At 45.2% G+C, this 13,941-nt stretch overlaps 1 protein-coding gene across 7 annotated transcripts in view; it reads left to right on the top strand.

Moving 5' to 3' along the window:
* The window catches only part of SEPTIN11 (septin 11), a 124,301-nt gene that overhangs the window by 27,441 nt on the left and 82,919 nt on the right, over positions 1-13,941 (top strand). Inside the window, exon 1 of one of the 7 annotated variants that reach the window (XM_060012315.1) lies at positions 252-412. The exons of the other annotated variants lie outside the window; for them this stretch is intronic. Within the exon in view, the coding sequence (XP_059868298.1) occupies positions 386-412 (27 nt within the window). The 5' untranslated portion in view covers positions 252-385. Of the gene's footprint in view, positions 1-251; positions 413-13,941 lie in introns of those variants that run through there. 7 annotated transcript variants of the gene reach the window in all.

Here is a 13,941-nt window from a genome sequence, read left to right as displayed (position 1 = left end):
TTCGGTGGCACGGGAGACGGTCATTTCGGGACCGCCCGCTACATTTGATGAGGGCGAGCTCTGCAGCCTGGGCCTGCGGACCAGGGCTGGAGGCCCGCCCCTCTACCATCTTCCCTCCCACCGCCTCAGCCCGGGCGCGCAGGCTCACACCCCTTCCTGGGGAAGCAAATGGTCCCTTCCAGGCGGGTGGCCATGTTGTTCTAATAAAGCGGGAGGGGCGGCGGCGTGGGGAGGGGGGAGCAGATGCCGCTGGTTGCGCGCGGGAGCCGGGCGCTAGCAGAGCGCAGCCGCGAGGGAGGCGCGGGGGAGGCGAGCGGGAGCCCGAGCCCAAGCAGCAGCTAGTGTTGGCGGAGGGCACCCGGGCGCAGCTGGAGCAGCAGCCGCGATGGCCGTGGCCGTGGGGAGACCATCTGTGAGTGCTGGGGCCTCGCTTCCCTCGGCCGCTTCTCCTCCGGCGCTGGGGGTGTTCCCGCTTGCGGGCGGGGGCCGGCGGGGAATACTGGGGGCCGGGAGCGGGGGCCTCGGGACGGCTGCGGCGGTAGCTGTGGGTGTGTGCATGAATTTGGGCGCGTGTCTGGGGCTGAGGGGAGGGCGAGGATCCCCGCGGCTCGGCTACTACGTGATGCAACAGTGTATCGCCTCGTCGCGCCCCGATTCCCGGGATGTGGGAGAAAAAGGACCCCTCGCCTATTTTTTCTTTAAGAGGATCCTTTTGGCCACGGTGTTTCTCGGCTGCCTCCTTCTCCCTGCGCACACCTTTCCCCTCGTGACAGTCGAGAAAGGCGCCGGGTGCGGGGGGGGGGCTGTTTCCTCCCGGCTCCCCCGCGCCGAGGGGCGACCAGGGCGTGGGAATTGTTAACCCAAGCGTTGTGTCACGCGGTTGTAGAAGCGGGTCAAAAATGAAGGGGTGGGATTGCTGGGTCGTATGGTAGTTCTATTTTTAGTTTTTTAAGGGACCTCCATACTGTTTTCCATAGTGGCTGTATCAATTTACATTCCCACCAACAGTGCAAGAGGGTTCCCTTTTCTCCACTCCCTCTCTAGCATTTATTGTTTGTGGACTTTTTGATGCTGGCCATTCTGACCGGTGTGAGGTGATACCTTATTGTAGTTTTGATTTGCACTTCTCTAATGATTAGTGATGTTGAGCATCCTTTCATGTGTTAAAAAAAAATTAAAAAGGGGTGGGATTTCCGTGGTGGCTTCCCCTGTGCACTGTGAGATCCCGGACACCCTCAGGCACCCACGCTGGTGACCGGGCCCTGCCCAGGATGTGGACAAAAGCCTTAGATACACAAAGTTTTCGAAGGGCCCCGTTGTCGGGGTGGGTGGAAGTTTAAAAATGCTCTGCGGTTGGAAGGTCGGGGGCGGCGGGCCGGAGAGGCGGGCGCGCGAGGAAGAGGAAGGGGTGGCGGGTGCGTGGAGAATCGGGTGCCCCGGGACGGGGTGAGGGAGACGGGGAGGGAGGGAGGGGGATGCTTAGTCCCCGAGTTTGCCGGCGGGGCAGGGGCCGCGCCTCCGGCGGTGCAAAGCTCATTCAGCGACTCTGGACCCGGCCCGAGGGCAGCCGGACTTAAAGGGTGCGGTTTCAGCCGGGGCTCTGCTTCCCGGGTGAAAGGCGGAGGCCAGGGGCGGCGGCGGCCTTCCCTTTTTACTGAAAGGAGCAGAGCTGGTGGGGAAAGGCGGAGTCCTCTTTCTTTCTCTTTCCTCTTTTCTTTGTCACTGTTCAAAGTCACTTTCGCCCCACGGGCTTTGTGGGCTCCTTGAGCGAGTTTCTTCCCGCTCTACCACCTCCTTTTCTTTTCCTCTTCTTCCCCTTCCCACAACTGTGTAGCTGCAGGTGGTGGCTTGAGAGATTTTGCAGGTACAGACCAAAGTCTCGCGGAGATACTGGAAGCTCTGCAAGCCCAGAAATGCAAATTGCAAGACTGTGCTCTCAAACCCGCAGCCCTTCTCCCAACTCTTCCTCCAGATACAGTCGCTTTTTGCACCCCTCCCCCATAATTAGCGGAGTCCTTCAGCGTGCTCTAACCCGGTTTGGTGGTTCAGCTGCCGCGATGTTTTCAAAGACGTTCTCCACCGTCAGAAAGCGTGCAGTGGTCATATTGAAGTGTAACTGTGGGTCTTTTAGGTAGTTTAAACTCTAATATTTAATGACAAACACTTAAGAATTCAGGTCTCCTCTTGATAATTAGTGGTCATAGATTGTTGTTACTGCGGGAAGTTGCATAGTCTCTGGGCTGATCCCTTTATTTTTCTGGTGAGAATATTGAGGTCCAGAGAGGTCAAGTTTATCTGGTTAAATTACTACTCCCACCCCCCTTCCCCAACACACACACACACACACACACACACACACACACACACACATTTACAGAGCACAGATTCAGATAAATAACAATATCTGCTTTAGATAATTGGACAGTGGCTATATGCAAATGTTCTGTGTGTGTGTGGGCAGGGTGTCTTTCAGTAACACCTATTGCTGGTGCATTCTTGAGGCATGGGGGAGGTGGAAGAAATAATTTGCTGCACATTTTCTATAAATTAGTTCATATATGTCAGTTAAATAGGAACAGTATGTGGATTTAAGATTTAGTTGTGTGGCCACAATCATGTCCAACACCAGGTCTGCCAACCAGATGTGAGCTTAATTCCACAGAATTCTTGTGTAAGACCTCTCTCATTCAAAAACTAGAGGCGATTTTACAAAGTGTGTGTGTACAGAGGAGGTAACTGCTTTCTCTGCACATTCCCTGTTGTCATTAGAATTAAGATTAAGTTACTTACAGTTTGGAAACAGAAGACTGTTTTTTCTTTGGACCGAGTTGTAGGGGTGATCAGGAGTTGACTACAAAGTTAAAAAGTCTTTTCATACATTTTCCAAGGAGTTGTTGAACTGTTTCAGTTTGTTCATTCGGTTCCTGTTTTAAGTGTAGCGTTTGCAGTTAGGTCTTCAAAACAACCCCAGTGAATGCAGAAGATTCTCCAAACCCAGCCCCAGGGTCTCTACACAGAATCCTTCATGGTAGAAATCGCTGCCCCTCCTTTTCCCGTATCTATTCTACCATTTGAACAAAAGAAAGGAAGGATGTGTTGATAGAAAAGAATCACTCCAAAGTTGATTGTGAATGGAGTTTCCCTAGTTACTCCTTTAGAATTAGATTTTTTTTGTTTAGGAAAACGTGAACATATCTCCTTCCCCTACCAACTGCCTCTCTCATTCAGATTGAAGAAAAAGTTCAACCAGAATAACTTGCCCTCAACTTTAGACAGACATTCTTGAACTTGAACCTCTGAGTGTGATACCTCAGGTACATATGACATTTCACTGGGCAAAAATCCTTATATATCAAATGCAGTATTTTCTATCTTATGACGTGGTTATCTTCAGTTATAACCATTTTAACTTCAAGGCTAAATTCAGACGTTTCTTAAATGGATTTGTTGTTGGCTGGGAAACAGAAGCTTCAGTCTGGTGTGATACTGTTTATTTCCATTTTAATCTCGACCCCTAGCTTCTCCATTTTCCCAGGAGTGGGTTTTGGACTTGGCTCCCAGAAGCCCCTGAAGCACATCTGCTGTTTCCAGAGTGTGACTGATGCAAGAGCATTTCTCCCCTAGGGATATGTGCACATTACGGATGAGTTAGTATTTTGGCATCCAAGTCCCAGGGCCGCTATTATCTTTGTTTTAATCCGAGCATGGTAATTTACTCTACCTGGGAACAGGCTTTAAGTAGCTGATCCTCTCTTTTAAGGAGTGGTGTTCATCAAGTTATAAGGTGTGGGGGTTTAAAGGGACTTCAGAGGTCATTTGGTTCAGCCTCCTCCCCAATGCAGAAAGAAATATTTTCTACATTATCCCTAATAGAAGTGTTTAAGTCTTTCCAGTGGTGGAGATTCCCCTATGATATCGTTCAAGAAACAAGTTTAATTATCCTTTTATCCACTGCGCCCAAAGGAATGGAAATCCAAGTTCATTCATTAGCTTATTTAACACTATTTATCGAGCACCTCCTGTGTGCCAGGTACTGTTCTAGGTGCCAGGGATACAGTAGTGGACAGCAGAGAAATTCCTTCTTACCTGGAGCTTTTATTTTCTGAGAGATTTAGTGTCCGTGTGTATCACAGAAACAAACTTCAATAGCGTATGTAAGCCATTTCGGGAGAAAGGAAATTATGTGCCTATTGCTGACTCAACAGCTATGATGCAGGTTAAAGGATCTTATCTATTCGAGGATCATTATAGGCAGTTCCTAAAGATATGGTCTGTCTTCAGCAGGAGGGTGAGGGCTGACAACGAAATGTCATTTTCCCTTGTGAAATTGCCATTTCTATGACTTGAGGATGTGGCCCCTACATGGAGGGCTGTGGCTTTTGGACCTGGAGAAGGATTAAATCTTTTGAAAGCTGTAGATGATTTCTCTCTCTTCTAAAGTATCTTCTTTAAAAATGATGTGTCTACATCACGATGAAAAACTGACCCAAGGAATTGATTAAAAGATGAAAACAATACTCATATCCCATCGTCCTGATGTAACAGTTCTTAGATGACTCTCATCAACTTTTTGAGGTTTACAGCAGGAAGCATAACCCATACCATATAAACTGCTACTAAGAAGCCAAACTGTGTGCCCGGGAGTACTCTGTCTGACTATTTGGACATTTGTATGACCGAGGAAACAGATGCTTAGTGCTTTCACAGGGGCCCCGCTATGTCTGTGTCCAGACAAAGGAATGAATGATTTGGATGGCGTGCTTTGATTGATCACCAAAAGACCCAGTGTTTATTACACTGATGATGCCACAGCTGATGATGACTTCGGGTTTAGGCTCCCTGCGGAGCAAGCTACAATCAGGGTTTGCTGTGCCTGTGTTTGTCTTTATAGGGCCTTAAACTTGGTTGGGGGGGAGGGTAGGGGCTGCTCTTGGATTTTATCATTTATTGGGAACTGTCTTTCCTCGCCTTAGCTAAACTGTCTCAACTGGGGTCAGCCAAGCTGAACGATTATTTAAACAAAGACCCAGTAGATCTAAAGCTTCAATCCTTTTTCCCAAAGAGAACTACTTTACAATATAATTGATACCCCCTTTGCTTTGTTTTTTTTTAGTTTGTTTGTTTTAATCCAGATTGACAGAAAACCCCCTTTCAACTAAACAATACCTCTCCTATCCGCTCAGGCCTTCTGGCAGCCCATCAATGCGGCTGCTGTTGAACATAGAAACAAGACTTGGGCTAAGGTGAAACAGACAGATTTCTAAAAAGAATGCTGGTGATCTAAAAATCAAGTTTGCATTGTCTCACGCCTGGCCTGAGGGAGAAATCAGGAGTCTGTTGCCTGATATGACCAGAGCCAAGGCATTAGAAACACCTTTTCAGGATCCGTGCTAGTGAGGGTGAGCGCATCGCTCAAGTCAAAGGATGCAGAAAGTTGAGTTGTGTGGATGCGTTCGGTCCACCTGCTGCACTAGGACCCTGTGGGTTGGAGGGTGATGTGTTGATTCAGGGGCCAGGCTGGGGTGGAGAGGTAGGAATGGCTTCATGCTCCAAAAGGACATCTTTGGTATCCAACAAGGGGGAGCTTGGTTCCTGCTTTTTTTTTTTTTAATTTTTAAAATTGTTGTGAAAATATACCTAACATAAAATGTATCTGTTGTTTGTTTTTTTTCCACACACACACACTGTATTTTATTTTTACAAGAGATAAATAAACTGACACCAAGCATTGTAAATGGGTGACCACAACAAAAGCAACAATGATTGCAATTACCAAACACGAAACACACTCATACTATGTCATAATATTGACATTCAGTCCAGGAATCCTCCACGGTAACAGCTCCTTTACTTTGCAGTGAAAATTGATTTGTATATTTTTTGCCTCTGAGTCCTTGTGGAATTGTATCTGTTTTTGATAATTAAGTAACATTCCTTTGGGAAGAATTTATGATTTTCTTTCAAATTCTTTTTTCTTGTAGAAGTAGAATTACAATAATATAGATAGGTTAGAAATGGAAAAACAAAACAACTGTCAACACCCTAATGCATCAGTAGTCATTCTTGGCTTCCTAATCCATCTGCTTTATCAGATACATCTTGTGCACTTTCTTTGTGTAGGTGCTGAGGTTATGACGTAAGTCCTTGAGATGCCGTCCCCGATGCTCATCAAATTTCTCTGAAGGATGAGCAAGCACTAGGTCTCAGCAAGGAAAGTGAGGTGGGGCGGTGGCTAGGGAAAAGTGTTCCAAGCCAAGGGAACAGCATGTGCAAAGCTCTGAGGTGAGGCAGAGCCTCTTAAGGGAATCCAGTGTAGCAGGGACATCAGCATTCATGATGGCTTAGAGTGGATGGACGTGAGGCCGAGAAGGTGGTGGGAAGAGACCACATCACTTTTGCAGTTCATTCTTCAAGACACGGGTACTTACTACATAGCTCTTTAAATATTTTATATGCTATCCACCCGACCCACAACGTAGGATATCCCAGATTCTTAGACTTGGTTGATGGAAGGCACTGAAAATCTTCAGAGCACTAATTCTTCAGGTTTCAGGGAAGGCTCGGGGAGTTGATTTCTTTCATGGCCAAATCAAGCCCTCAAAGAACAGAGGAAGTAAAGACTGAGGAAGGGCACAGAGAGGAGTGACAACATCACCAGGCCTTCCTCTGTCTAGTTTTCTGTATGGAGCTCTTCCTCAAGATGTAGAACTAAAAGTCTTACTTCTTTACACACCAAAGCAATTGAGTCCTGAAGGGTGGAGTGGAATGCTAGGACTCCTCCCACCTTGGACTGCAAGTGTCAGTTGGTGGTGTCCATAAAGAAAACTAAAAACCCACTGGATCCTATGAAAACAGGAGGAGAGTCTTTTAAAAGCCAGGGTTCTGTTAAGACTTAATCCTTTTTCATTCATCTTCCTTTGTGTACCGTTTTCATGCCAATATAAACTTCATGAATCTCATTAAGGATGCCCATTAAACTTACTCAGACCTGCTGTTGGAAGGAAAAGGCTTGACTCCCAGCTTCTTTGTCAGGTATAGGAAACCTGTGCAGCGTCTTGATTTTTAAGTGTTTTCTATTTAAATTACTGTCAAGACAATGATCTCTCTTGATCCTCACAAAATTTCTGAGAAGTAATATAGGCAAGAAAACTGAGGCACGAAGAAGTTGTCACTTATCTAGTCTGGTACAGCCAGTTAGTGGGAGAGCTTGGCTTTGGAACCAACAGTTCTTAGACCAGTGTGCATACAGACCTACCATTTGTATTGGTCAGTTAGACTAGATTATGTTGAGGTAACAAATTGGTCCCAGGATCTGGTGGCTTACACAGCAAAGGTTTATTTCTCACACAGGGTCCTTGTCTGTTCCATCCTCTGAGATCCGCTCCATGCTGAACTGACCCTAGGACCCAGGCTGAGGGAACGTTCTGTCCTCTCTCCGGACATTGCCAATCTGGTGGCAGAGGAAGAAGAGGCCTGCTGAACCCTGAACTGACTTTTCAAGCTCTTGGGTGGGTCACTTGCACATGAACATCATTGACCAAAATAAATGGTTACTCCTAAATCCAACAGGATGGAGATAGATAATCCTTCTGCAGAGAGTGGCTCTGCCCGTCACTTGGCCAAGCTGGATGGGATGGGGAAGTGAACCCTCCCCTAGGGAGAGCCAGTGATGGTGTTGAATAGTAAGAGTTCACCATAGCTTCATAGTCAGGGCATCTGCTAGAGAGCTAGGCGTCTTTATTATTTTGTAAAATTGTCTCCCTGTCTGTCATGATTTTTCTCAGTCTGTTTGGCCTACTCTGATTCTAGCTGGACATGGTAGAATGATGAGAGAGGGAGAAAGAGTGTCTGTGTGTGTTTAAGCCGCCAGAATGAACTGAAGGCAGAGAGTATGATGATTCCTATTCTTTCACAGTGAGCTTCCAATAGCACCGTCACCAAATAAGGGATGAGTGGTGACCTTCTCAAAGACCTTCTGTGCTAGTCTCTGGTGGCCCCAACTCTGGGACTGTACTCTCTGGGAAATGGTTTTGAGGCTATTAGGGCTTCCAACTGCTTGATAGAATTATTTCCCTTAGGATGCTTCCAAATCAGTCTTTTCCCAGCCTTGTCTGTTCCAAAATGCAGATGCATCTATGACACCCTTCTTTTCCGTGCTTTGTTTTCTCTCTGCTGAGAGGTACTAGTACAGTCATCCCTCAGTATCTGCAGGGACTGGTTCCAGGATCTCCGCGGGTACCAATATCTGCAGATGCTCAAGTCCCTTATATAAAGTGGCCTAGTATCGTTGGCCCTCCGTGTCTGGATTCAGCCAGCCGCTGATGCAGTCCCTGCAGATAGGGATAGAGGACTGTATGTAGCATTTTGGTTGAGAATGTGGGCTCTAGATCCAGACTGCTGGCCTCCTAGTGTATCGCCTCTGCCATTTGACCACCTCTGTGACCTTAGACAAGTTACCTCGTGTACCTCACATTCCTCATCTGTAAAATAATTACAGTACCTTCTTCAGAGGTTTACAGGATTAAATGCGGTATTACACCAGGTGCTTACGATGATGCATGAAACATTCGTCCTCGGTAAAAGGCAAACGAATACTGAAATAATAACTGCTTTATACCTAAGGCTGGGCTCAAAGCAGAACTGCCACCCCCCCACCCCCGCCACTCTACCCAGTAGGAGACAAGCATTTGCCCCTTCCCTTGTTCACACACCTGAAATGTACACTCTTCCCTTTTTCTTGTCAGGGCACACTTTTGAGGCACAGATCCAACATACCCGCTCCCTGAAGCCTCCGTTCACCAACCCAGGTTTTGGTGACTTTTCTGTCTTTGAATTCCAGCAGCAATAATGCCTACCACACTTATGTGCCACCTACATAGTGTTCTGGTGCACCTCCAGCCCCAGGTTACTTTTTTTCAATAAAGAGGAATGATCAAATCTAGTTGTGAATGTTTACAAAAGCCTCATTACCTTAAGCAATATGTTCTGATAACCTTGACCACGTTCATGCACTCTTAGCTCTAACTGACAGGGTTAAGGGAGGGGCTGGCGCTGTGCACAGACCCCACAGCCCAAGAGACCTTTGACCGAAGGAGTGGAAACTGCTCCTTGGATCCGTTGGATGAGATGTGTACCGGCTCCCCTCCTCTCAGCCACCTTTTTATTCCAGCTGCGCTGTGCTAACCTCTGGCAGGTGTAGACCTCATCTCTACAGCTTTCTGCCCCAGGCTTCTCGGCTGTAGTGTTCTGACCTATGTACATATCTGGACGTCCAAGGGAGTTACCATTGCATGGCTCACCTCTGACTGCTGGGGGATAGAAGCCGGTAGATAAATACTTCTCTCTTTTGTCACCAAGTTGGACAATTCTGAGGCACAATCAGAGGGTCCACGTGGGCCCCAGCCCTCAGGGGTGACTGGTCCATCCTTTAGGATAGCTTTCCTCTTTCGCTGTTAAACTTCTCCCAGTCCCCACTTCTGTTTCACATTAGCTGCATGCATGCAAACCCTTGCCTCAGGCCCCTGCGTTTTGGGGAAACCCAGGTGAAAACACCTTGTTTCCTGGTTTGGGGGTCTTCTTTTGCCTTATGCAGATGAGGGAGCCTGCATGTTGCTTTGGTAACATACCAGATTACTCTGGACATCAAAAAAAAAAGGTTCAGAACAAGCTGATCTTTCATCGGGTTTTTACTATTTACTGGAGGACAGACTTCAAACTGCTGTAAAAGCTAGACTCCGGGATTTCCCTGCTGGCACAGTGGTTAAGGATCTGCCTGCTAATGCAGGGGACACGGGTGTAAGGTCTAGCTCATGCTCTCAAGAAGCCTGCAGTTCAGTTGAGGGAAAAGTCTGAGACTCAGGTAATGCTCCACTTCCATGATTTTGCGGGGAGGGCGGGGTGGCGGCGTCTCGTCAGGCTCTTCTAACTACTATTTAGCCCTCCCTTTTCCCTTAGATAGTAGATGTCAGGAACTCGGTTCCGAATTCAGAAAAGTAGGGCCCGTTTTATTTCCCTCCTCTTCTCATTTTATAATGTCATTTGAGGAGTGCTAGAAAGATAACCTCAACTTTATTTCCTTCTAGGCTACCGTTAGAAATTTATTCTTTTGGTGTAAGGTGAGGAGAAAAATGGCACACCAAAGGGAATTGACAAATTGTATCAGAGTCTGAGAGGGGTGTTTTCTAAATTTCTGCCAGATGAGTTTGTATGCCCCATTCTCTCTTCAAAACATAGTGACTGCCACAGCATGCCAGATGCTTTGACTAGTAGACTAATATTCTATTCTAGGGCACGTGGGCATTTCTGTACCTACCATGCCTACTGGATCCGTAAGCCAGTACCCATGCTTCCTGGGTCAATTGTTTGTTTCCAAACCCGCTTCTGCCAGTTGTAGTCATCGTCATCATGTGCATAATTTAATATTATGTAAATCTATGAACTATAAGTGCAAAAACAGAAAGATTTAGTAAAGGTGAGAATTTTGCTAAAGTAAAACTGCTGTGAATTTAAGATGGTTAAGTTGGAGAAAAAAATTGTAAGAATCTAAAGGAGTCTGAATTCAGATGACATTGAAAGTGTTTCAAAATTCTGACTCCACTTGAGAAACAAACTGGAAATCATAGATGATGCTTTGGGTTTGTACCAAAAAGACACCTCTAAATGGAATTTCTCTAAGTCATTGTGATGAAAAAAAACCTTGGCCTTTTGTCAAAAAAATTGGTGCATGAATGTACGTTTATATGTTTTAAGGTACAATAAAATGTTTAGGTTATAACGATTGTTTTTTTTTAAAATAGTAGTTTTTATTGTGTATGAAATTTGGAGTGAGTTTTATTAATTAATTTATTATTTTTTGCTGTGTTGGGTCTTCGTTTCTGTGTGAGGGCTTTCTCTAGTTGTGGCAAGCGGGGGCCACTCTTCATCGCGGTGCGCGGGCCTCTCACTATGGTGGCCTCTCTTGTTGCGGAGCACGGGCTCCAGACGCGCAGGCTCAGTAGTTGTGGCTCACAGACCTAGTTGCTCCGTGGCATATGGGATCCTCCCAGACCAGGGCTCGAACCCGTGTCCCCTGCATTAGCAGGCAGATTCTCAACCACTGCGCCACCAGGGAAGCCCCGATTGTTTTTAAAATCCTAGTCTTTAAATGCTTTTTAAGATAAATTATCCAATCCTGCTCCTAATAGCTTTGGATAAAGGGACTAGTACATAACCACCGTTCCTCCCAACTTCCCCATTTCCATATTCTAACACATATGGTAGATGGGGAAACAAGTTGAGAATTACTGGTTTTTCCTGGGTTAGATGTGAATGTCTCTGGAAGAGTTAACTCACTTGACATGATTTACCTTCTTTTACACCTGATGTAAATGGTTATCAATGTTGGGTTTTTGTTTTTGTTTTTTAAATCTGATTTGAAAGAGGTGAAAGGACACTAGAAAATTTACCTGTTCCATCAGTTTCTTTTAGGTTAGTCCAGAATAAAGGGAAATACGATTTTGGGAGCAAAATAATCTCAGTTTGGAAAGGTGAGGTTATTTTAGTGATCATTTAATTTTCTCTTTGAGATACATGAGCACATGAGAGATATGGGTTACTCAAAGACGTACTCTGGGAAGAAGAAATTACTTCATTAGATGCAGATGAAAGCTTAGACTATAGTCTTAGTAGTCAGTCTGGACTTTTGCATTCATTCCTTCCAACCGTCCTTGGATAATCTTCCATCAGCAATTTGATTTAAGTTTTAATCCCAACCACGAAAAAATTGTGTTAAAAACAAGTAGAAAGTTGTTTTTCTATTCCAAAATAAAGGTAGTGGGAGGAGAAACTTAACAAATTGGAAGCTGAAATGTGTGATTTCTCCATTTCTCAAACTAAAACTGGAATTATTTTTCAGGTTTTTTTTGGTCTTTAAATACACATTTGAAATGTTGTTGCTAATTTGCACATTGGCTTTGCCACTAAACTTATTGCACACGCAGCAGTCGTGTCCTAATTGAAGTGCAATTCCACACATTTTTCCTGTGATAAGACTTCAGTCTGTAAAAGTTGATTTTTTAAATAACGTTGTAAGGAAGTTTGATTAGATATTATTCTTTTTTTACATATATATAGATTTTATTTATTTATTTACTTTTGGCTGTGTTGGGTCTTGGCTGCTGCGTGCAGGCTTTCCCTAGCTGTGGCGAGCAGGGGTTACTCTTCGTTGTGGTACAAGGACTTCTCATTGCGGTGGCTTCTCTTGTGGAGCACGGGCTGTAGAGCGCAGGCTTCAGTAGTTGAGGCTCACGGGCTCTAGAGCGCAGGCTCAGTAGTTGCAGCGCATGGGCTTAGTTGCTCCACGGCATGTGGGATCTTCCCGGACCAGGGCTCGAACCCATGTCTCCTGCATTGGCAGGCGGATTCTTAACCACTGCGCCACCAGGGAAGCCCCGATTAGATATTATTCTTGACCCAAGCCCGTCAGCCCCTATTTGATGGATCAGGACTCATACTTGATGATCTTAAGGCCAAGTGTTTTGGCTGTTGGTTATACCTCTTCTTACCAAATGGAGATAACACCCAAGGCTGCAGAGCAGTGCTGTCAGGTAGAGCTTTCTGTGATGAGGGAAATGTTCTACCACTACATTGATCAGTATGGTAGCCGCTAGCCGTATGTAGCCGTTGAACACTTGAAATGTGGCTGGTGCAACTGTAGAATTAAATTTTTTATCTTTAATTAATTTGCATTTAAGTTTAAATAGCTGCATGTGGCTAGTGGCTATCATACTGAATAGTGAAGCTTTAGGAGTGTAATCTAGAGGTATTTACAATCTGATATCTTTCTCATTTTTTAGAAAACATCTTTATTGAGAAAAATATCAAACATACACAGAGTAAGGATGGAGGTGTTCATTACAACATTCTCTCATCACCCAGGCCAATCTTATGTCATCTGTTTTCCCTTTTCTCTAACCTCTTTTCTTCCCTACCCGTCAACCCCCCAAATTATTTTGAAGTAAATTCCAGGACAGTCTGATCTCATTTTGTTTTAAAAGCTAAGATCGTGATCTGGGGGAAGGAGGGGAATGGTATTAGAGAGAGGTACTCAGGGAGCTTCAAATGTATTGGTGATTAAAAAAAAAAAAGACTTCAAGTATAGAGATGGGAAAAGTTATGGTTTGACAAAGGTAGGTAATGAGTATACAGATGTGCTATGTTTTGTTTGCTTGAAATATTTCGTCACCATCATCATCATAAGAAGCCAAGCCTGAGCCCAGAGATGGAACAGTCACTGTACCAGGCCTCACTTACCTGTGCTTATAGTGAACCTTGAGTTCATGGATAATTTAAACATTCAAACATTATTCGTATGCGATATGTATCATTGAGCTTAATTGAATGCCAACAGTGCTATAGAGTCATAGGATCTGTAAAAAGATGGAAAGCAAGCTGAAGAGCTTTCTCTTTAGCCCAGTCTCCTCCCAACACTTGGTTTCAGAGAGTGGTAGCTTGATTGGAGCTCACATTGAGTCCAGAGCTTTCTGTCACACCACACTTACCAGATGGACTGATTTGCTGAGTTAAAGCTTGCAGCGCTAAGTCACTCCTACCTACTTTTAAAAATGGCAGACTCCTTTTTATAAATTAATTAATTAATTTTTGGCTGCATTGGGTCTTCATTGCTGCACGCAGGCTTCAGTAGTTGTGGCTCGTGGGCTCTAGAGTGCAGGCTCAGTAGTTGTGGCGCGTGGGGTTAGTTGCTCTGCAGCATGTGGGATCTTCCCGGACCAGGGCTCGAACCCATATCCCCTGCATTAGCAGGCGGATTCTTAAGCACTGCACCACCAGGGAAGTCCTAACAATGACAGATTCTTATGATCTCTTTTAGAGCAGATACCTTATTTCTAAGTCTACTTGCAGTTTTGCAGGTACTCTTGTTGGAGGGAAATGTTTTTGTAATTA

The sequence above is a fragment of the Delphinus delphis genome, chromosome 5, assembly GCF_949987515.2.
Source record: "Delphinus delphis chromosome 5, mDelDel1.2, whole genome shotgun sequence".
Taxonomy (NCBI): Eukaryota; Metazoa; Chordata; class Mammalia; order Artiodactyla; family Delphinidae; genus Delphinus; species Delphinus delphis.
The sequence above is the reverse complement of the archived record's forward strand: the minus strand, read 5'-3'. Positions and strand labels throughout refer to the sequence as shown.